This window comes from Falco peregrinus, chromosome 5 (genome assembly GCF_023634155.1).
Source record: "Falco peregrinus isolate bFalPer1 chromosome 5, bFalPer1.pri, whole genome shotgun sequence".
NCBI lineage: Eukaryota > Metazoa > Chordata > Aves > Falconiformes > Falconidae > Falco > Falco peregrinus.
In genome coordinates, this window is record NC_073725.1 from 36,528,759 (window position 1) to 36,554,418 (window position 25,660).

The following is a 25,660-nucleotide window of genomic DNA, read 5'->3' on the forward strand; positions in this document are numbered from 1 at the left end:
GCTCTCCTAACTACAGTAACGAGGCAAAGCCTTAAGGACACAAAACGAGCAATTTTGGAAAGAAAAAAATTGACAGAAGTTAATAATGCAATGGACAATGGACACAACATTAATTGTGCTGAATGCTGGGACAATGTACGGATGTTCCAAGCCAACTATATACTCTTAATGCAAAGTTAACCTCAGAACACATGTGCTAGTGTTATGTTTTTATATTTTTAATGACAGTTTAAAAACCCAAACCTTTCAAATAAACAGATCTCTAATTACACTTAGTAATACAATTTTCAATAAAGGTCACCATTGTTATGAAAGAAAAACAGGTACCCTGACAGAGATCATATTTGGATAGAAGGGAAAGTAGAAAATGTCAAATACAGTTGCATACTATTGCCATAACAACCAAATGAATTACAACTATAAATGAAGCCATCCAAGTTTTGCTAGTAAGTCATAATTCTCTGACACACCTCTACATTCCATCCTTCACTTCTATAGGTGACTTCTGACAAAATGGCAACTAAGTAGATGATGCACAGGCTTACACAAGGTTCACAAGCTTTGTCTTGAACCAGAGCTAGTAAGCACTGCCTGCTCCTATCAGCCCAGTTGGCACTGGCCAGGGTGATCTTGCATCCCGTTCTGCAATATACTGTGTAGACATGTTCACAGGAGTGGATTGGCACGTTCTACTTACTTGTCCTTACCAGTGGAAAACCAGTTTTATCCTAAATACAGTGCTGCTTTAAATGTAAGAAATCAAATGAGAATTACCATTTTGCTTAAAAGAGAAGGGGAAAAAACGCCTGCAAGATTTAAATATAATTTATCCTCATTTCGGTGAGGACTGTATCCAAGTCATAGAGAACAACCCAAATGATCTAGCTACAAGAAAAAACGTTTTTCCTTCTCACTTCAAAAGAACGTTTTTATTCTATTGCTTTCCTCTTCTCCGTATACTCAAAAACTATAACAGTTATTGTTCCAGAGCCTAAAACGCAACCCAACACTTTCGCTAGCAATGAGGACATGAAACTTATTGGCCAAGTATCACATTCGTCTCTTTTCAGCAATAATCTATCCAGAAAACCACCACATATTACACAAAGAGGCAGACATAGCAGAGCTGGAAGATCCTTCTCTTATGAGCCAGTTAATACCATTTCACATTTCAATTAAGAGCAAAGAAACACACTATAAAGAGAACATTACAGTTGCTACATCAAATGCTGAAAAGTTTGGACACGGCTGTGCGGTCTGTTCCAACAGCTCCTTCACACTGTATATGTGTTACAACATGACTACATGTTGCTATTCCCACCACCCTCAACAGGCCATGACTCATTCAATGCACAAGATAGAGGTGAAGCATTCTATCATTTGTTACACAGACAGCACAGAGGTAGAAAACAAGACTGAAGCTGTAGAAAGAAAACAGTCTCATAATTAACATAACCAAAAAATAACTGCTATGCAGAACAGCATTTTTATTTCCACCTCTGCCATAAAAATTCTGTGAGATGACAGGAAGTCATTTGAACCAACCTTTTCTTTTATGGTATCTTTTCTGGATGTCCAGTCTATACAGGACTGATTTGCAAAAGTCTTCAACACTCACAGATGCAGCAGGAGACTATGGGAGCTGCACTTTAAACTCCTAAAATGGCATGCAGTATCCTGAACTACCTGAAGAATCACATTATAGAAGCCTGATGGATTTGTGTTTCTCCATCCATAAAGCGTAGATAATACCATCTTTCTTCTCACACAGGTGTGATAAAAAGAGAACAAAAATTCAAGACTCCTATTATATAGAAGCAAAAACCCAGGAAGAAATTCAGATTTCTAACTTCAAAGCAAGGTTTAATAGTGAGCATTAGGACACATATCTAATGAGGAGAAAACAAAAACACCAACAGCTGCTCATTAAGCGCATATACTAAGCTCTATGTAACAGGTAAAGGAAGGATTCCAGGGAGAGAAAAAAACAGTAAGTGATCACATAATTAAAGACTTCAGGATGACACAGATGTTCTTCCACACCTGGAAGAACAACACAGTCTTATGTAGTCAGGAAGCATATATACCAAATCACATATTTCAACCTCCACTGAATTAAAATTTGAGGTACAAAAAGTTATCTGTATTTTAAGACATGCCTCTAAATATACACACAACTAGAAAAAGTTAATATTTATCACTCTTTCCAAGTAAAGTAACTTTTAAGGCATAGAAAATGCCTGCAAATATTTCAGATTACTGTGCTTCTGAATTTCTTTCCCTTAGTTCTGCATCCAAGTTTTGACAAGTGCAAAAAACTTCAGGAAAATATCAACTAGAAGTATTCCACTTTTTAATAATTTTATGTATTCAACCTCATCAACATTGAAAAATACTCTAGAAGTTACTCTCCAAGAGACATGCCTAAACTATTCTAAAAACTAAGTCTTCACAATCTTACAACATAAGAAATAGGGTAGCTAACTTGATGGAACTGCAATTAGTTTTCACAACACTCGATGCATGGAAAACAACTAGAAATTAATGCATTCTATCTGCTGGGGTTTGGTTTGTTTGGTTTTGGGTTGGGGTTTTTTTTCTTGCAAAAGTGTCCAGTCATGTACTACCCTTATGTCAGATGTATTCTGACAGGACAACTGCCAACCCCTATAGGACAGGGTGTTCTTGGACATGCTGCCTTCACATGCTTGCAATGGTGTGGAAATGCTCCATTTGACAACAACATGCATCTCTCAATACACTGTTAAAATTCAGCACATTGTTTTAACCATCAGTATTTTCCTGGAAAAAAACCAAAAACGCCCTACTCAGTAGCATCAGGAACGATACTGTGATATACTAATGGGAGCCTTAAAAATAATCTGTTCTTCACAAGCCTTAGATCTATTTCGGAGGCAACTTCTTGAGAGCAAAACATTCAATGTTTTTGATTTAAAAACTGTTCTCTAGATTGGAACACAAAGGCAGATATAGGAAAGTGCTTCTTTCTTTTAGCATCAGTGAAGTCATCAACGTATTAGGTAAGGTGCGAGTGCAAAAACCGGTAATGTATCCTTGGAAGGAACACTATGAAAAAAACTCAAGACTTTTCAGATGAAGGATATGAAGATTTAAGTAAGGATCCTCTGCATATGTGCAAATTAGAAGAAGTTAATTTATTACAGGATTAAGTATTCTGATAGGTACATAAAACCATATTGCTATTTCCAGAAGCATCAGAAATCAAAACACGAAACATGTTAATCGTTTTACTTATATTGTGCGACAGTCCATCGAAATTGCTTCATTTCCAATTACTTCTGTGTACCTGAAAGATAGCTCTGGTAATATTTTTTTCCTATTACAAGACTTATGCATGTGTCTGTGTCCTGCTACAGGGCACTTTCCATTATTTTCGCAATGCACCCTGTAAGGGGGAACACTTCCGACCCCCCACTCTCAACAAGTCCATCATCTTATCGTACCGGTCTCCAACATTTGTGTTGTGGAGTCACAACGGGACAAAGAACAGAAGTCTGTCACAACTTCACAAAAACTCTCGTTTACACGTTTTGGTGGGAACAGAGATATACCGTCACAATTTCCTGGAAAACTAGTCACCAAGTTATAAAACAGGAAGGAAAATATATCCAGGATCTTTGAATAAATGCATGAGAAGATGAATTAAAGCTTATTAATAAATCTGAGGAGAAAGGTGATTAAGAAAGTGACTCAAAAAAAGCCGACTTTAACTTAGTTTTATGAAAGAAAAAGAACACCTTCAGCTAACTAAGCAAGATGAATGATCTGAAAGAATATACACTTAACATGGCTAAACTGAAAAGAATTTAGTATTTGGAATGCTTTGACCACTTACAATGCAAGCCCTCTAAACTTTATGGTCAATGAGATTATTAAAAGCTAATGACATAATGACATTACCGTATTATCACCTATCTTTGTGAAACACAAAAATAACAAGACTGATGTCTACAATAATTATTTTCACTTTTATAAGTAATAATACTTTTGTAAGTACAGTTTCTATTAAAATATGATTAAAAAACAGCAAAGAAGCACGTTTCAAACTGCTAACAGAACTAAGTCAGTACAAGAGAAGACAGAAGACATATTCCAAATCACTTTATATGTATTTTAAGAAGTAGGATTACAAAATTTCAAGTCGGCAAAAGGGAAAACAGAAAGTATGGTAACATCATACCCTACAAAACCCCAAAACAAGTCTAAAAAATAAACAGATTTGTGTATCTGAAGACTAAGCAAGGAAGTATGAAACTGGGAGAAAAGGTTCACTGGTTACCCATTTTAACCGGAGGCTAAATTAAAAAAGTAATTCAAGTAATAGCCATAAAACTATCCATAAAACTGCTTTAATATTAAGCTTGTTTTTGTCCTACCTAGTCTGATTTCAATATATGAACTAAGAAGCATTTTTTAAAAGAAAAAATATTAAAATCACAAGTTTATACTGAAGAGATGAGACAGTAGTAGAAAAAAATTCAAGAACACTAGACTAAAATTCTTAAAAGTTTTAACAGAAATAAAATGCATTTTATTTTACTTGGGACAGCCCAAACGTGGTTATCGAAATGAAACGGAAGGAATTAGAAAGCTATTAATGTAGCACCTAAATCTGGGGTGTGTGTGATGGGTGGGGGGATGGGTGTGTGTGAAAAAATTCAGTAGTACGTGGCACCTAAAATAAAGGTAATATTCCTTCTTGGTGTTTTTAGCAGGTTGTATGTTATTCCCCAAATCTTTCCTGGCAAACAAATACAGATTCACAATAGGGCAACAAAGCATTTTATGCAGCTGGATATATAAATTCCTATGAAAATTAAGGTTTGAACATGCACTGTTAAAACTGTGAAGTAAAGGTGGAAACAGGTTAAAAGAAACAGGTTAAAACAGTTAAAACCAGCTGAAAATCTAGATGCGCACCAATCTTACAAGTAAGCCTACAGAATAATTTATCCTTCACACATCACCCAAAGCAACCACCCACATTTGATTGCTATTTGAAAATACTTTCTAAAAATACAGAACGTTACAGCAAGTAAGAATGGCAGAAAATTGAAAGAAAAATAAATTGTTTCACTGACAGTGAAACTTAAGAATTTTGGTTTCCTATGATTTATCTTTTGTTCAGTAATTCCTAACCTTTAACCTAGCTGCACCAGCTCCCCCTGGCTAAAAACAGGCCAAACTGTTGTATTAGGAGAAAGTTCACCAGCAGTAAGATTGAGTAAATTACTCTTGTTATGATCTTCCTTAAGTAAGCTATATGAGATCAAGCTCAGAGACAGTGCTAGGAGTCCCACTTCAGGTCCCACTAGACCAGACTTCACAGAAATTAAGAGTAACATAGCAGGAAACAACCCTCTGCCCACAAAAATTGACTTCAAGGGCAATGTCTAATTTATGACTTTCTTTTGTGTCTGAAGACTCTCACCAGCTAGATGTTTGCAAGAACGGTTCACTATTGCCTTGGTTGCATAAACTGCTGAGCACCTCTGGCCCCATTCCAACAATGCACTTAAGTATGTGCTTAACTGTTTTGCTGGATCAGAGCCAGTACATTCAGTAACTTAGGAGTCTGAGTTCTGCATCCCAAGCAATAAGCTGTCAAAGCCCAAGGACAGCATTTATGAAGATGATTTGTCCGATAAATAAATGACATGTCCCCTAACCATAGGAGATTACAACCTTAGCCATAGCAATATAATGGTGGCACTGTAATATATACCTTTACATACTCTCTTTGGAGATGGTGCAACAAAGTTTATTGATTAGGGCTTTCGGTTTGTGTGCTTGTTTTTTTCCTTATTCCCTGTTACAACACACACCCCTTCTAAAGGGATGAGACAGGCTTAGGAAAGCAAACTTAGCATAAAACTTCTACTACTACAATATTTCATTCTTAAGACTGCTTTGTCTGCACAGCTAAGTCTCTGGAGAAGCCAGAACTATTCCAAAACTTCTTAAGTTTACTGCTGAAATGCAGAACTACAAATACAGGTTTTGAAATTCTAAACCTCTGATTAAAGTTTTATAGGTTGACTTGTACACTGAATTGCTACTACATGAGCACAAGAAAAGAACCTACATCTTAGAGAACACTAGAAAAAACAGTACTTTATTCCACAGCAGAAAATCTTCATTGGCTATTTAGGAAACAGTGGCTGTAAACCATGTTATTTCATGTTTTAAAGTGTCATCTAAGCACTCCAGCACTCCTCAATGACAATTCCAACTCCCGTTCTCCCACATAAGCAAAGCTGCCCATTTATCAGTATTTCCCATACAGAGATCTCCTATGACAGATCACAGCGGTTTCACAGAAGTAAAATGGTCCACATTCAGTTTATGGAAGAAAAGCATTAAAATAAAAAAGCAGAGCATAGCACAGGAAACTTTAAGTCTTGCCTAAGAAAGAGAATGCAAAATGAAGCAAATAAATTAATCTGGTCTCTAATTGCTACTGTAGCCTGAAGTATCTACATTTTCAAGCACTTGCATTTCACACAAAAACTTTCAAGTTCTCTACAGAAATGGCATTCTAAACAAAGTATATTTGGCCAGAAGCACTATAAAAACAAACAAAAAAAAACCCCAAACCCCCAAAAACAAACATCACCCTAAAACACTAAACCAAAATTTTCAAACAAACAGTTCTTTGAAGAAAATTATTTTTAATTTCAGCCACAAGAAAGGTTACTCACTAGGAAGGTTTCCCATGTGTTTATAGATTATGAAGAAAAAAACAACCATAAACATGTTAATATAAGCTTACCTTGGATACTTCTTCTTTTCCACTGTTTTCTTTAATGAATACCTTTTCCAGTTCAGGGCTTATTCCTTCTACATTACACGGCACACGTGAAACAGTTGATTTTGGCACTGAAATGTTTGACAGTGGCATAGGGACTGATCTGGAAATAGAAGCCTAGAAGGTAGAGAGTAACATGATTTGAAGCTGGAACATGGAATAAAGACAGAAGCCTGAGACCAAAACTCTAAGCACTAAAGTACTAAATAAACTTAAAAAGCAAGAAGCTGTGTATTACTTTTACCATCTAGAAGATCGTCTTTACTTGGCAAATTTAAATAAGAAAAAATGTTTGCACAAATCAAAAGCCACTACAATTACCTCTACTTAATTCAAAGAAGTGTCCTATAACAAAAGCATTCTACTACTTCACTTATCAGTATGTAGGCAGCTATACATATTTTTTTAGATGTATTGACTACAGAATACACTGTAGGGGGATGGGGAGCACATGGGGGGTGGGGGGGCTGATGGTTTAACTGGGACCCAAAAGACATTTCGTAACGTTCCTAAGGCTTAACCACACAACTGAAATACTCACTGTACTTTTCTCTTTTAGCTGGCTTTAGTGAATGAAAAATAAAGCATTTGTTCTGAACCTTTAATTTCATTAGCTTACAGCTTTTCAGAACTTAAGTTCTTAAATCATTTCAAGTTTAAGAATCATGCATGTAAATAAATACAAGTATGTTTTTCAGAAAAAACTGTTGGGAGCGGAGCTCTCTTACCAACAGGAACCATTCAAAAGCGTGCAGATGCATCTTGCAGTCAACCTCAAAAGCTACCTTGGCAGCAGCTACACAGCATAGATGTACTTATGCTGACAGCCATGAACAACGTTCACGTCCCAATATATGTTCTTTTCTTGTTCAAAGAATCACAGGATGCTTAAGACAAAATCTAAAATTTTTTCTGAGTTCTTGATAGATGAACATTGCCCAATATGCAGCTCCAAAGGCGCACATCACTTGTGTACAGGCATTCTCTGACCTGACAGTGACAGCTTCCCACAATGATTCCAGCACTGAAAACTTTACCAGCCTCATCGGAGAACACCTTCTTGAGAAATCAAAATGTTGCATGAGCCATGACAAAGTGAGCTTCAAGTACTAAAGTGTTCCTTCAAAGCACATGTCCTAGGTGGATTTCAGTCAGCGTCAAAGACTGTGCCACCGTTTATAGTCACAGTAAGAACAGGTACCTGCTACAGCTTACCTTGAAATGGGAAGCAAAACCTTTTTCTATGCAAAATGTAGTGGGATCCTTTGTTATAGAGGCATAAAAGTTTCAGGAAGAATATCAATTTCCTGTGTGTCTTCATCACAAGATTAGGCTTTAACCATGAGGTTTTATCCAAACAGAAGGAGGAAAATAAAGGATAAGCCATCACACCTCAACCTCTTCTTTCTAAAACACTAGCTATTTAAAAAGGCAGTCAGAAAATACACTGACAGAACCAACGCTTCAGGAGTTCACATGGTGGCCTGTTAGTAACATGGGGTCCAAGTTAAGGATCCACTGTACGTAAAATTTAATCAGGACTCAAATGTCTGCAACTGTTAAATGAGACATGATTAACTGCTTTCTACAGTGACTTAAGGTTCACGAAGTCATTGGCTGAACCTCGCCTGAGCTTTAGAACTCATAATTGGGTTTCAATTTCACTGGCAGTTTGTAAAGGCTAGAACAGACACTACATGGGGCATCTTCCATTGTACCCTGCTGAGAATCTGCCTCCATAGTCAGGTAGTTTGGCCAGGGAATCTGTCCAAAGCTATTCTTCATGTGTGTCAGCATGTTCATAAGAGGAGAAATACAGATGTACTCAAAGCAGAACTGAATTTTTCTAACTTCATGAACACGAAAGTTACCTGAAAACAAAAACTGTCTTAGCCAGGCTAGTGTTAAAATGATCAGCTGTATTAAAATTTGCCTAAACTCACTCATCACTTTGAAGAATCGGTAATACAACGGGAAACAGAGGCTGTCAGGCTAGGAGCCTGAGCTTAACCTCTCAGAGACGAGGATATCAAACACATACACTGATGGCTAAAAGAAGTCCAGTCATCACAATGCCCATTGGTATAGAACGTGAGAATGGTCATCAACATAAACTACACATAATATTTTGCATCTTAAAGATTGCTGAAGCCTGATGGAGGTTTTACTTTAAGTCACAGTGTCTAGAACAAGAACAGGCTGGTGATGATAGCAATTTTTCCATTTAGCGTGATGTAAGCTCTCAAAATACACTGCAATGACTGAAGACATAGCCACTGCAAGTACAAACTCTCATGCTAGAAGAAAGGATCCTTTATTGATAATGATTCTGAACTACGGTAACAACCAAGAGGTCTCTCCTAGATAAAGCCATGTAGAACAAGACTTTTATCCTATAGTGTGACAGTTCCTCTCTAGTCATCGGTCTAGAAAAAAGTCACCAGTTTCACATGCACCACCTTGATTTCAGCTGAGTTTAAATTCAAGGTGAATTATCACTTTCTTTTTAGAAAGTAAACACCACAGTATTGTCTTCCTTGATGTCACATAGAAATTGCCTCTCTGGCCAAGAATTGACCAATAAGTAAAGTATCAGTAAGATTCTTAAAATAGGACAAGGAAATGAGATCTTCCCTCAAAGCTGGTGATACAGGATTGCTGTCTTTTACTGATGAATACGTGGTAAAGTGAATTACAAGTCCGTTCATAACAATCTGTTAGCTTGTTACTTACTGCTTAAAGACTAATTAATTGTTAGGCTGCCAATCCAGACTGCTTAGCCTTGGTACTTTTTATTTATTTTCTATTTTTATTTTTTTAACCAGCTGAGATGAAATTGGGCTGTGAAACTGATAAGCGAATACCTTCCAGAGGAGCAGAGGTTTTTGAAAGCGTACCGCAAAAATTAGACTTGGAAGCAAGTATGTATCCCTGGAAACACGTTCTTATCTGGCCACACTCAGAATTTTTACAGCATCTTGACATATTTTAGTTGCTATCCTGCTTACATTTTCTTTCTTTTATTATATGACAACTATCAGATAAATGTCAGTGAAGATGCAATGGTATCAGGTTGTTAAGCATTTCAGTGCACCACACAAGAAAATAAACAGAAGAAAGATGGGAAGAAACAGCAGGTTTTTCACCCAACCCTGATAAGGTAGGAGGCTGTTAATATAAGCAACTATCTACTTACCTGAGTCTGACTGATTGCTATATGGTTGCCATGGAGAGGTGACTGACGTTCTTTCTCTTTACTGTGACGACTACTCTGCTTACTGCGCTGAAGCTGCTGCCTCAGTTTGGCAATCTGCTGAAAAGAAGTTCAGGTGAAGTGATAATGAGTTATTGAATGGCATATAAAGTGATTCACAGCCATTTTAAGTCCTCTTTGAAAGATTTTACAAGCACATGGGATTGCCTTCTCTCAAAGCATTAACATTAAAGCTTCTTTCTGCTTATTAGAAGATACTCTCTCCAAAGCATCTGACCTATTCACCAATCTGAACTTAGTCTAGTTACTTAACTTGCTCGTTTACAAACAAGCACTGTAATAACTGATGCAAACAAAAGCAGTCAGAGTAAGAATTTGTAGCAATTTCTAGGCTATAACTGGTTTAAACTGGGGCCTATACCCTACAGTTTAACTTATTTGATCTTAAACCAAACCGATGATTTTCTATGATAATTCATCATAGAAGTGAAGGGCCTTCACAAACTACTGGCAATCAACATCCATTGCTCATCCTGGAGAACTTATTTAATACATTTAATAGCATTTCCCTGCAGGCTAAATTATCACAGGTTTTTTCAGGCAGACAGAATTATCTTTTCTGCTGTCTGCTGCAAAGATGTTGAATAAGAAGTTACGTATTTTAAAGGTCAAATACAACTAAAGCTATTATCCATTTGACCTGCTCCTTTAAGAAGAAAACAAAGAATTTCATTTGGGGATTTATTCCTTATTTATGTATTTATAATAAATAACATTAATTTCTCTTGGATAATTTCTAGATGAGAGAGAGCATTTACCTCTATAAGCATTGTCTCAGAAGTTTAGACTGTGTGCAATTTCACACAACAGGTACAGATGGTTCCTTAAGACTGGATAATCTTTTCCTTTGGGTTCCAGCCCCACTATTCCTCATGCTCAGCACGCTAGCTTATAAGGCAGAGCATGCATGGCTCCATTTAATTTTTAACTCAGCTAGCAATACAATTGTTAAAAACCTAAAGAGCAAGTAAGGAGAAGCGAATGCACATGGAATTCATATTTCAAAGAAAAGTAACCTCTCTTTCCAAGTGACAGCTTACAAGCGTACGCACTCCGTGGTTAACTCCAAGTAGCTGGATGTATCACTAGAGCTTCTGCAAAGCAACTCTGTGGTACAGAACCATTTCACATCACTCTTCACAGTCTCAGAGATGAGAGTGCTTGGTGAAGAGGTCTGGATGAGCTCCGCTCCAGGCTGTCAACTTTTTTTGTGGTATTTCTGGTATCACTCACTAAAGAAGGATCCACCTTTAAGGCTTCATATCAAGTCTTGCCACAGCTCGTTACCCATATTCGGAGAACTGCTAATCAGAAATGGCTGAATACTTTCACCTTTCAGCAACAGACTTCCAAAAGGGTCTGCGTGTAGAATGCACCTAGAAAGACAGAGCCCTAATATGACTGAGTTTCTAACACAGACGAGCTAGATTTACAGAACTGGGAGACTAATCTCTCCATGGAAGGTGCAAGTCGGGTACCATGCTGGAAGAAATTTAAAAGGAATCTGTGGACATACTTTACCTCTACAAAAAAAATATTTTGCCCAGAACTTCCTCATTCTCTCAGTAGGAGTAATGGCAATTAGGAAACCTAGCTCCACAGAGAGATGAAAAAGCAAGTAGGTGACTAGTCTGGTAAGTATACCTACTTCTACAAAGATGTAGATCTTACATGAGAATGGGGAGAACAAGGAAATAACCTTCATCTTCCCCTTTAAAAACAGAAGAGAAAAAAGATGCCCAGATCAGAAGGCAGCAGTAGACTAAGATGGCTGGCTACAAGAATAATCAGAAAGCAAGGAGAGCTGTATATGAATCTTTCATTTCTGCTGCCTCTCCTTGATGCTGTGTGCTTCCTCACAGTTAAAAAGTTAAATATCCTATTTTTTTCTTTAAATAAAATCTGGCTTTCTGAGCTTTCCTCAGGAACATGCTATAAAAAAAGATCTATACAATTCCACCTCAGAGATCTGGCCGACTGATTTCTGTCACAAACAGAGAATCTTTGAAAGCATAGCCTCTCACTGTAAAACCTGGAGAGTGAAAGCACTAAATGGGAGAGTGTTGATAGGCTGGTATGTCTCTAGGCTAACCAAAACCTTGAAGTTCTGATACCCTGAAAGGAATCGTGGGCCCCTGGAATCTGAGGTTCTCTAAGCCACCTCAAGAGTATTTTTATTTTGACAGTCAGTAGTTCTTGACAGTAAGAGAAAGAAAAGACTTCTTGTGTCACTGGGGATAAACAGAAAAATGAAAACTTGTTGACGAATCTGACTGTGTATCTGGAGCCGATATAATCGCTGAAGCCAAACACGCCATGCAGTGAAGAAACAGATATGCCTTACCAGATCATCTGTCCTTAGCCCTGAACTTGAAGGGCCCTAGCTTTCCATGATGTGGTAGTTACCATCAGATTAAAAAAAAAAAATGAGAAAGGAAGGATGGGCATATAAAAAGGAATTTTCCATTTTTTATTCATCCTCCAGCACAGAAGACAGAGGCCAGCAGAAAAAATCCAGCTTCAGAGCAGCCACACTAAGCAGGTAGTGCAACCAAGCACACAGACAGAAGAATCCTCCAAACTAAACAATGCTCCATCTCTTCACTGAGATTCACCACTTACTAAAGCTAATCTTTAAATCCCAATAGCTTTTTTCCTTCTACAATATTGTCTTTTTATTGCAATTATCTTCCATCTCAAACTCAAATAAAGCCACTAATACTAACAGAAGAGGTAGCTGTGCTAGCTTCAAAGTTTCTCTTCACCTTCTTCCCCAGCAGCAGAGAAGCACAACCAGAGCATCAAACATAACCAAAGTGAGCTGCAGACAGGTATAAGGTACACTAATCCTAGGAAAACATACAATTTGTGTAGTGAGGGAAGAGTCTGAAATGTATGTTTTGATGGCACCTGTCTTAGCAAGTATCTCAAAGAAACAGCAGATTCTGTCTCTTGGGCACTTGACCAATGCAACCAATACAAGCTAGGGAATTGACTGTGCAAAGAAAATGGTGCAAAGTAAGGGATATCAGGGAAACATCTACTTACTGGAAAATCCAGCCATTACACTGTTGTAAATACATTCTGAAATTTAACTCCATTCAGGGCAGCAATACAGATATTTCATTTAGGAAGACGAGGCAGAAAAGGAATAACGTGCTATGCTGGGGGAAAAAGTGCAGTAAAAAACCACTCCATTTTAACAGGGCAGCTAAGAACAGAAAGGGTTTGGGGTGACCGTTTCCCTCACATGCCCAAGTACTGAGCATGAAGGTGATTGAGGCATACACAATCACATTAAGGAACACATGTAAATCATCACAAAAGATCTAATGTGTATCCTCTAAACCATCAAGCTGCTGAAGACATTAAAGCCTTAGCCTTGCACATATGTGCACCCAGATCCATAAAATGTCATGATTTCAGTATACCAATTCAAATGCTCTCCCTGTCTACCTAGCTTGAAGGTGGGCAGAATAACACAAGTGTCTTCTTAGATGATACAGCTGAAAACACAAAAATTAAAAAATTTAAAAAATCAAGTAACTCCTCAAGGAACAAACACAATTGGAACCCTACTTACATTGTTCAGATACAATTACTTAAAATTATTTTGCTACTTTACAAGGTGTAAACATATATTGTAGTAAATTTCAAAATCTAGCTTTTAATTCATACTTGGCAAGTCCTCTCACATGACTGTATGGCAGGGGAACACAAGGCACATATCTGTGCGCATTTCAAAAAGATTAAGATGTTTTCAGCCTTTCCTCTTCGAGAGGCTGTTCCCTGCAATATTTGTTAACATATCAGAAAGATTCTTTTCTTCATGTACTTTAAAGTTTTATAAAATCAAAAACCAAAACAAGCTGACAAAAACCCCCAAGAAAACACAAAGATCAGTGCATCCTAACAGTAATAAACCTACATCAGGTCATTCAGGGCACGAACTTGCAGTTCAGCCTTGATGGTTTACTGTTATACAACTAACTGTAAGATGACCAAAGATTATTAAACAAACAAGAAGGTGGGAAAAATACCTATATTTTTTGCTTGCTGATTAATTTTACAGCTAAAAGTATACTTGAAATAAACATGAATCTTGTCTACACCACTTGTAATATTCATGCAGTCTAATACAACTAATGGCACAAACCTGAGAAATAAGCAAACTGGTTTGGTTCTTTACAACACTGGAATAATCTGAGTATCCTGATAGTTTTTCATTTGAAGAGACCTAGGTCTGCAGACTACTAATACGAAGGAACACGTCACATCTCAGCATTCCTGTCCAAACGCTCATTAATATTTACCAGTCAATAGGTTGTATTGGCCACATATACATACATCAGGCTACACAACATGGTAACTTCCTATTGCTGAACAAGCCACAAACTCCTCATTAATGAGAGCAGATTCTAACTCATTCATGAACCATTTGTTAATAAACAAGTTAACCAGTAGGTCAAAGAGCAAAATAAGCATTAGAAATTCAACCTAAGTCTTTGAATGCAATCTTTCAATTCGTATATGAAAGCACATAAAAAGTGCAAGCTCTCATATTTGATTCCCTTTTATTCCAAAGTCCTTTTCAAGTACTCTGTGAGAGCAAAAGGGATCTTCCAGTGGGGTTTGCTGGTGTCAGTGTAACAGATCCAGCATACAGAGGTGCTTAAGAGAAGTGAAAAATCAGCTGTCTGAAATACTCATGTCTTTAAAAACCTACACAAACTGAAAAGTATTTGTTTTAAATCCTGGGGGTTTTCCAGTTCTGAGTACATTCCACTTCAGGGTAAGTTATAACTAAAATTATCCCTATTCAACAGAATTTCAACCTAACTTTCAGGTTGAAAGGGGAAAAAAATACCAGTGGTTCAAATCACTGCTTGGTTTGTGTCCAGTAAAAAGACCAATAGCAATCTTTATCTCCCAATTAAGATGTGTATCTCTTAAAATAATGTTAAAGGAGTCTGGCATTGTCTTAGTTATATTCAAGTTATATTCAAGACTTCTTAAAAACAAGCAGTAGAACTCTTCAGACTGATTAAAAAAAAGGTAAATTTTATTAGGAAGTGATTAAAAAAGCACACTATCATTACAAAGTTCATATTGAGAACTGAGGAGTTTTAAATTTTTCAATAGACCCACTACAATAAAGCAAGCATTGCCTGTTTCACTGTTAGACAGATTCAATCCTGACACTCACCTATTTCAATTCAAGGGCAAAATGATTTTCAACTACCCCAAATGAATTTTTTTTTAATGTGGTAATACAGAATTAATTGCTTGCTTGGGATCTTGAAGTCTATAGATTCGTTTTTAGTTTTTTTAAACGTACATCTTCTAAAAAGAGCTCCCAGTTGTGCTGAATAAATGAATTTAATTGCAATAGCTCTAAAAGTAACCAAGAAAAAAAACACTATTTTTTTTTAAATTTAAAAGTACATTCAATCATCTTTATCAAAAACAATTAAAACTATGCATACAAGTAGTTGGCTAGTTTACAGTATCAACAGAATAAAAAATACATGCTAGAAATCAGTCCGTTAATTGTTGGAACAAGAAAACATGAATCCAAACTGCTAAGACAAGCCAAGGAAACTGTAAACAGCTATCTACTTGTTTACTGTCAGATCTATGGGAGACAATTCCAAATGCTGAGCAGAACAAGTTACCTATGTTACTCATAACAAATGCAGTCGCCCAGGAGAGGTGATACTTTCATTTCCATTATTTAAGCTCTTGCTTTCAGCTACCTATAGCTTTGTCAAGTTTTCTCTGAAGTCTACCATGTAACATATGCAGTTCACCTATCCCCTTCCCATCAGAGATTTCAGTACAAGTATTAAGAGTTGTTTTAAGAATGAGATTAAAATGAAAGGGAGGTGGAAATCATTTTACCATGTTATGCGCTAAAACACATCATGGTAGCTTTTTACCTGGGAAGCTCTGTTGTCCAATGCTCTGGAAGAACATGCCCCTCTATTCCCTTGGAAAAATCTTTACATTGGGCAAAACTTTAACAAAAATTTCAGTTTGCACAGGGTCAAGAAAGATGTTTGGAACTGACAGCTGCATTTGCAAGTAATTCTGTCCCTAGTGGGCTTTACAGTTTGAATAGAAGTGCCCCAGAGAATTTTTCCTTCCAGAAACTGCAAATTACTGTGGCACAAAGAAACTGAGTGCAGAGATACTGTTGGTATTGAAAAACTCTTAACACCTACCACACAGGCATTAAGTAGCCAGACAGAGAAGTTGGAACAGGACTTACAGGGAGAGAAAGGAAAAAAGAAAGGCATGAAATAGAAGCCAAAAAATGGAGAGAGAGAGAGAGAGAGAGAGCACGCAGACAGAAAGCTGAAAAGTACCTGAGTAAGAGCTCAAGTAAGGGAAGATAGGCAAAAACTGGCTGGATAATGCACATAGAATGACACTGGGACTACAAACCTGGGGAACTAGAAAAGGCAAGACAACTGTTGGAGGAAAGGGAAGAACTATCAAATGGAGATGACAAGGGGAGGTTTGGGGGTGAATAACCACTGCAAAATTTGGATAGAAACAATTCCCTTCCACACATCCCATTTTGCCCATTACTGTATTCTATCAGAAAGGAACCATGAGACACATTGGCCCCGCATTTCTTGTATTTCTTTTGTGGTCACTCCATAAAGAAGATGGCAACCCAGCACAATGGATCACTGTTATCAAATGGCAGAGACTTGCTTACATGCTGAAGGTTTCGCTATCACTGACAGCCACAGCCCTGTGGTGAAGAAAAGCTGCTTGCTGCAGAACTTGATAGGGAACTGCCAGAAGACGAGGGACGGTCTCTCAGTTAAAGCAAGCAAGCGTTACCCTGGAAATGCTGATGCTGTTCCTGCCCCTGCTACAATTCCTTTGTGCTGGTAGGTAAAGCCAAAACTTTGCAGACACAAAACTCATTCTGCACTAATTTCCGGTCACTTAATCTGCAATTCTGAGTGCTTCTCCACAGCTGCAGATGAAGTCACCCAGGCACCTGAAGGCCCGTGTACTAATAAATTACCTATGATGGGTTTCGTAACAGGTATTCAATGAGACAGGAATAAACAACCCTCTTTGGATTGACCTCTGTTTAGCCCAGGTCCTCATCTTTAAATATGAGGCTATTGACACCAATGGAATGCAAGATTATTCCATATTTGTCAAATCTGATTTTAAAATTCAAGTAATCAAACTTACATTGCCCTTCTTGACAACTGTTCTTCCTATCACTGGCTGTCTGGAAGAGGACTATATACTGCCAGCAACCTCGTCTCCTCAGGCAATGTATACTTTCTTCTCATTTTTGAATGTCCTTTTAAACATGGAGCCAGGAGAGAGGACACAAAAAGCCCAGAGTATCAGGGAAAAGTGCCATCCCGTAAGAACATGCTGCAAGATCCACTTCTTAAAAATAAAGGTGTAGCTCTTGAAGAGGCTGCACCCCTCCTGACAGGGGCATGGAGCTGACTGCAGGTCAGCCCTTAGGTATTGGACAGAGCTAGAGTTACATGAACTCTGAACAGAATGGAGTTTATTGGGACAAAAACTGAAATACTGTCATTTCAGCTTTTACTCTTATCTACTTTCTCATGATGTGAATCCACTTAACTTTTGGTGAGTTCTTTCTATTTGCAATTGTAGTCTACAGAAAAATACATATGATTAAAGAGCATTTCAAGTAATCATACCGTTACTGTATCAACACCTACCCTCCTTCTTCATTTGTCAAAGTGATGTTCTCTCTATCTCCGCTGTAAACCTTGAATGACATTTCTAAACAAGAATATGCTAACATACCAACTTATACTTTGCCTGTTTCAGGAGAGTGGTGTTAAAGAACAGAAAACTAGCTAAGGCAACTCTGAAGAGAAAAGTTAGTAAGCAACAACAAGCTGGTTCCACGGCACTCACTCTGGCCACTCCTTCACAGCCAATACTGTGTAGTAGGCAGGGAGGAAATCCAACAGGCATAAAATAACAACCACTCTTAAAACAACTCTTACGTTGGAGGTAAAACCTGTTTCAAAAACAACAGAGCAGAGGGAAAGGGTGCAGTTTCCTGGACTCTAGATAGGAATTAAAAAATGTCTTAAGCATATTAAAACTTGAAAGGCTCCACTGTGCAAAACTTCTCACCTCTTTTAGTTGATCAGCACTTCCCCATGATGCTGAACGCTGATGTGATCTCTTTTCTGCTCCTTCTTCAGCCCAACAGCTAGGTGTCTAGAAGGGAAAAGAAAACCAAAAAAACCTTTTGGCACACATTACTGCTTTACTCTATCTGCAGTGTCAGAGTGCAGGCATTACACGTGAAAATAAACTTCAGGATCTGATAAGCAGCAGTAATAATCTCAATAAATAAAAAGAATATAGAAAACTAAGGCTTCATAAACTTGCATTTACCATGGAGCAGGGCAATGCACGTCACCGAAGAAGGAATCTGAGGCCCGACAATCAAAGAAAACCTTACCTGTCTACTCACATCTGCACTTTGGCGTCCATTTCTAGTTTCCACTCAATGGACAGTTTGGAAAACCACCAGGTTAAAAAAAAAAGTTCAAACAGAGACCAAAAGCCAGGATTCACTCCTCCCACCTGTCTTCCTTAATCACTGGGCCAGTTAATCAATTCCTTCTTGCTAACGCTCACTTGATGCAGAGTTTGATACACTTTTTATTATTTTCGGGACCAACCTACATGAGCAGAACAGTGATGGGTAATCCTTTTCCAGCCCTGTCTGCAAGGCCAGAAGTTTGGACTGTCCTCGGATGCAGGATTTATGAAGTTAAACCCCAAAGACTGAGAAGGGTCTGTAAGCCAGATCTCCCAACTCCTGTGTTTATTTACCACAAGACTACTGGAAAAGTGAGGCTATCCACCAGCATTTCCAAACAAGAGTCACTGGCTGCCAGAGGAGCAATGGGGACATCTAAAATCCATGGACAGTTTGAGGTATGAACCATATAAAACTCAGGTCTACAGACACATATATAAATCTGTGAAAAGAAAAAACAAACAGGCTTTTTTTTTTTCAACAGTTCCTACTAGTATTAGCTGAATCTTTCACAATAAGGCTGCAAGAAATAAAACTGTAACAATGAAAATTATGAGAATTTGGCGGTGAGGTTTTCCAGGGAGGGGACCACTGCTGATACTTCACCACAGGAGACAGGACCCCAGCCCAGCAGGACACATAGGGCCTGGGATCCACCACCCCCTGGGACTTCCTTCTCCTGCATGGAAACCTTGTTCCTCCACAGCTACTCTTGCTTCCTCTCTAGGGTCTAGAAACTTCTGGAGCACCCACACACATAGCAGACAGTGTTCTGCTCAGGAAGGAGGCTAGGCATCACCCTGGAGAACACCACAAAAACACCTGCAGCTCCTCTCCCTCACTACCCTGCAAAGGGAGGTGGAGGCAGCCCTCCAGCGCCAGCCACCCAAGCCAAGCACACCACACCAGGCACCTTTAAGCACTGAGCTGTAGTTTCAGAGCACAGGCTATACTTTAATAATCATTGCACTGCCATAGTATTAATATGGCCTACTGCCCAGCACCTCACTGCTAAGTGCTAGTACTTCATGTGCCAAGTCACTTTGTGTGCACAGGCCTACATACCCCTCCTGTGTTTTCCACCAGCCCTGCATTTCCCATGTGTTTGGTGAGGATTTTTCTCCATTATTTTTACACCACCAGGAATATTCCACCAAAGGCCCAGCAAGCTGCGTGAGCCATTAGAAAGCACAATGGAAAAAAATCAGTAATGAAGTTTTTGCTGCATGTTCCCAGAAAGGGAAAAACAAGTCTTCATAAAAGTTAGGGTTCTGCATATTTATTATATGACTCTCTTTGTGGGGGTCTGCAGAAGAGGCCAGAAGATAATGCAGTTATGAAAAAAAAAATATTAAGAGTGAAGTGTTAAACTAGCTATTTAACATATGGGATTCCCTCAGCCAAGCAACCCATGACTCTCCCCAACCAAAGCACAGCCTCTGCCACAGGCACACCACCTGTGTGTGCATTCACTTGCTCTGCATTTTAGCAGAGCCATGTTCTAACCAAGTACTTGTTCTTGCAGACTGGGTACTTACCACCTCCCTGAATTCTGCCTCAAAGACATTGTATTGCTTTTGTTTTTTAAACACTGAACTGGCTTGCAGATTTGTGAACAACTAGAGAAAATGGGGAAAACTTGCTCCTTTTTCAAAATCATGGGCTTTCACAATCTATTACAATTTACTTTCCAGTTTAAATTGACTTTCTCTTAAAGTATTTTACTATATCCCAAATACAGCTGAAACCTCATACGAAACCAGAAAAAACATCAATGCAAAGGGAATTCTTCAAAAATTTATCTTCCAAAGAGTGTTTTCTGAGCACAACGCAGCTTCATAGCATGGAGGACTACTCCAGGACAAAGCAGAAACAGGCATTTCAGGTGCTTAAATATTTACCTGTAGTGCAGGAGGGTGTACCAAGGATCACTACAAGCTCACAGCCTTTCAACTACAGCTTAATAACCAGAACAGAGAAGACATGGAGCATCTAAAAAGCCAAAGTGAGTTTCTCAACAAAGAGAAGTAACTGTTACAAAAAACAAAACAAAAAAACCACCCAAAGCCAAACCCACAAAATATATGTAGAAAGCAAGAGCTTGCCAGTATTTTTTAATAAGCACAGATATTGATAGCAAAGGCAAAAAACAAACTTATAGCAACACTCTGAAGAACTTCACCAACAGTATTGGTGACTGTTAGCAGAGAGATGGGAATCCTTAAAGCTTATCAAAGTATCAACTCTCTTCCACTCAAATACTATCTCCCTTGAGACAAGGATACATGATTGCTTTTAATCTCTGGTAAATTGAGTCAAGTCCCAGTCTTTCAAAATGTACATAAAAGTATCAGTATAGAGGGGGCATTTCAAAATGTACATAAAAGTATCAGTATAGAGGGGGCATGCTATTTGTGTCCCTCAATTTTATTTGCAGTATTAGATTACAAATACTATATGAGGTCCATAGCACAGTACTGGTCAGGCAATGTTACACTGAAGTGCTATTTATATTCAGATGGAAAGAAGAAAAAAAGGTTAAAAAATAACACAACATAAGCAGTTACTAGATTATTATAGCAAGCAGTCTTCTTCAAACCCTAGAAATTGCTGCTTATAATACACTGTAACCCACATATGACAAAAGTTTCAGGGTTGTAACCTAAAACGCTTACATCCAAGCAAAAGCTTTTTCAAAAAAAAAGGGGGGGCACAAAACCCAAACAAAAGAACTCCACACTTCTTATGTGCAAACAGAAACTCTACTTTTGTAAGTTTAGCTCATGTCTGAGCACCTCATATCTCACAAAGTTTGTAACTTACATCACAAATAAGATGGGGGTATACAGCACCCTTGACATGCCACATTTCATGAAAATTGTTTTCCCCTCTTTATTTACAACTTCTACAGAACAGGCTTATCCATGGAAGCCTTCATTTGAAGCGGCAAGTGTACTTCCCATGTGTTAAACATATTAAAAAAATAATGAAAGTTAAAAAAGTACCTCAGAACTGTATTTGAAGAAAAATTTCTGGATTACAATAAATGAAACCAAAGTTGCTGCACCTCAAGTCAAAAACTGCATTAAGAGAGGTCACAGGCACTATCTGTCAAACTGGTAATATTTCAGAGCCAAAACAAATTTACAGCATCACTTAAATATGAACTGAACTTCATGAAACTGAAGGATTATTCCTGCTACTCTATATTCAGAAACTAAGATTTAAAAAAATTTAGGAGAACCTTGAAAACATTAAGCAACACATGCTACAGTTTCAAGAGGAGGATCGCTGATATTTTGATATGTGAAGGTTCACGGTCCCAGTTTCAGTGGACACAATGCTTAAAGCATGTGCATGGGCTAGGACACGGTGAGAACACCACATCTGGTTGCTCTCTTCAGTCTTAATGTAAATCACAACTACCATTGTTCTAACTCACCCAACCTTACAGAGATTAGCATTTTTTCCAACACGTTTGGTAATTCTGCCTTGCTTTTCCACCCGTGTCAGGGATATACACCTACATTCTTTCCACTTCATTTAGATCAGAATGACTGCATGGAGTATCAACCTACCTAAATCTCAAATAAGACTGAATTACTCCAAATATCTCATATTTTATCGCCAGCTCTTCTCTCTAATTACTGTATCTAGCCTGCATTCCAGACTAACTACACTGGGGGATGGGTGCAAAGATTAAGGACATAAATCCATGTTTTACAGGGGAAGCAATAATGTTTTTTAAGAACTGCCACATTTAAAAGAAACGCAACGGCAGCACTAGAAGATAAAGTCTGATGACTTTTCAGATGTTTCTGAAGTATTCAAAGGCCCTGCAGAAATTTTACAGAAAGAAATAGCCTAAAGAGTTAGAGGTTAATTTGACTATAGGTGATGACTCCTTTTAAACATCAGACAGGCTAAGAAAAGTTAAGAACAATAACTTCATTGTTCTATGATGTGGTATCTCTTCCTCTTTGTCCCCTCCGTCCGAAGTGCATCATTAAAATATCCCATGAAAGCAACGATAACTAATACACCAATGAAAGAGCTTCATGTAATTGAGCCTCCTGGTTTATAATCTTAATTTTTAGGCAACAAAATTTCTACCCAAAGTAAAACATTACTCAGGTGACTAATGACAGCCAACTACACTAAAGCCTTGACCCACACACAAGAAGAATAAAAACATACTTTAGCCAAGCATTCCAGTTTAATAGCTCTGCATTATTCTTTAGCTTAGAGAAAAGTAAAAATGCTGAAAGGCATTTTGCAAACTTTCTTCATTTCCATTCGTATAATACATACTTGCCATATACAATGAAAAAGGCATATCCAGGCATATTGGAATCCAGTTTAAGTTGTCAATGGGGAGTGGGGCGGGGGAGATCACTGATCCATACTCCACTTGGTCATTTGTTCTTTTCTTATTATTTGGATTGAGAAAGATTACATAGATGAACTTTAAATGGCAGTATCTTCGTTATGACATTAACATCATATGTTTATCCCTAACCTCACCTTCTTTTCAATTTTATAAATACCTTTTAAACTATTTAGTTACTGCCAAATAATTACATTAATAACCTATTACTATTATCCAAATATTTCTGAAGATTCTGAGGTTAGGCATAACCATTTAACATTGAATTATTCCTTAGACTAAGAAGGGGAAAATACTTACATGTAGAATATGAAGGAGAAGTATACAAATTTGCTTCACCAGTGCTCCCAAGAGAGATGGAAAAAAGAGGGAAAGAAGCTATACTGTGTTTTAAATGGCCTTAACCAAAAGTTCAAATTTTACTGAAAAGGAGAGGGAAGCATCACAAAGGAGGAACCTGGGAAGGGGATCACAAAGTACATCAACGCGTATAACTTCCTATAATAGTAAAGTAAGTTTCCCTGCATTTCTGAAATCCTTAAAATGCTACTAAAAAAAATGGTGTACCTTTGATTATCCAAAACTTGCTAAAGATCAACTAGTTTTATGCATATGCACACATACACACGTGAACTTAAACACATGCAGAATTCTGAGAAATCTGGAATTGTATAAACGTCTCAGTGCAGACTGTCATAATATATTTTGCCAAAAGCAAACAGTAGTTCTCTCCAATGTTTTCAGTCTGAACACTTGAGGTGGTTAAGAGGGACACAGAAATATGAACTATAGTTCCTACTCTCCAAGATGCAACAGAAGCTAAAACAAACAAAATTCCATTTCCTCTGTTTAAGTAATAAGATATTATCGAACTCTTTTTCAAAAATCCTGGTTTAATTTTAGAGAAAGAAGACACATTTGATTCATGTGCACTCTGTAGGTTCAAAGAACTTAAGTGGGAAACAAGGACTTGGAAAAAACTCATTAAAGGTTCATCTGATCCCAGTGAAGACCAGAATCTGACACCATTTTTTTTTTAATACAAGAATTCTAAGAAACTTGGAACAGCTATAATCACCACTTCCACACAACTGCACCAAATTTGCATTTAAATTAATGTTTAATTAGGGACAGAAAGTACCCTTGAAAGAGGAATAATTATTCCACCTACAATGTAAGTTATACTGACAGTACTGTTCATGAGTTTAGAAGTAAAACAAGATAATTTATTCTACAATGAAACATGCTCACACAAAAAAATCGGTTTATTGATTTTCATTATCTTGTTTTTATTTATTTTGTTTATCTTCCACTTGGCTAAACTAGCAAGTATTATTATTTTTACCTACTATAAATTATATGAACTCCCAGGAGCTAAACTGTTAGTTAGCCAACAAGCATGAAGTGGCAGAAGTACTTATGCTGGTGCTCGGGCAAAAAGCAAGGTTTTAATTTAATTTAACTTAATTTGCCAGACATGCATCCTATCAAAACTTGGAACTCATCTTTAGTTTTGAAATTAGACATATTTCAAACTATGCAGAGCTCCAACAGCAAAAAAAAAAAAACCAACCATGCAACCAAAACATAACCCAAGTCAGTATTGTATGATCATCTACAAGTCTTCTCAGCAAACATTTAAGAAAAAAAAGGAATCTGCTGTGCCAATCACTATGCTTGTTACATTTTACATATTCATATAGACCCGTGTAGTCAAGACATAAGTTTTTCAACTCAAACACTGCAAAATGCTTGATTTTTGCATAATTTGAATAAAAAGACAGCTAATACAATTCCTTGTTAGAAGATATCCACAAAAATTCAAAGCATGAAACTTCCCTACCCTTATCCCTTTGAAACAATACTTGCAATGACAACAGTACTGCCTTTCCTCTCTGTTACATTTGATTATGCTGAAAAGGTGAAACATTTTTTTTTTCCTTCCTCCCTCAGCTTTGTTTCTGAATGAGGCAAAGGGTGGCAGCCAACGGGTCAAATAACCTAAACACTTACTTGAGCTCACTAGGAAAGCAACTTTATTGCCAAATGCTTGGAGCACAAATATTTACAGAACAAGTTTGTTTCTCTCTTCTGTAACTACTGAAAAGGTTTGTTGTGAATGTTTAAGTACTCTACATTTTCTATTCATAAGGGTATTTTCAAAGTTTGATATGGATATATGTTTTAAGAGAGGGGTTAAGAAATACATGCTACCAAAAATGTCCTGAATGGAAATTATGGTTTCAAAACAGAAAAAATGTTAAGGCATAGTATTACGAAAGGAAGGCACCTTGGAAGTAAATTCAGGATTAAGGGCTTTTTAAGTAGACCTTTCATGACAGTAAATATGACTGCTGCTTCTTTTTTGCTAAAACTGGCTGGCTGGTTTCAAAATGAATGAGTAGGACATGAAGACAGCATTCTCTAAAAAGGGTCCCACCAGAAGCTATAAAAGTTTCCTTGTTCATTTTTAATCATCAGATTCCCAAATTCATTCAATAGGATTTATGGAACATACAGACAAATTTTATTTTTTTCCCCCTAAGCGTTCTACATTTAAGCCATTCCACA

General features: G+C 37.5%; 1 protein-coding gene across 5 annotated transcripts in view; it reads right to left on the reverse strand.

Moving 5' to 3' along the window:
* The window catches only part of GLCCI1 (glucocorticoid induced 1), a 58,354-nt gene that overhangs the window by 10,170 nt on the left and 22,524 nt on the right, over positions 1-25,660 (reverse strand). For 3 of the 5 annotated variants that reach the window (XR_008747133.1, XM_055803393.1, XM_055803391.1), the window contains exons 3-5: positions 18,285-18,371; positions 10,047-10,163; positions 6,815-6,967 (exon numbers count right to left, since the gene is read on the reverse strand). Coding sequence is in view for 4 of the 5 variants with exons in the window: in XM_055803393.1 (XP_055659368.1) it covers positions 6,815-6,967; positions 10,047-10,163; positions 18,285-18,371 (357 nt within the window). In the remaining variant the exon portion in view is untranslated. The remainder of the gene's footprint in view (positions 1-6,814; positions 6,968-10,046; positions 10,164-18,284; positions 18,372-25,660) is intronic. The other 2 variants (XM_055803394.1, XM_055803392.1) reach the window with 1 other exon arrangement.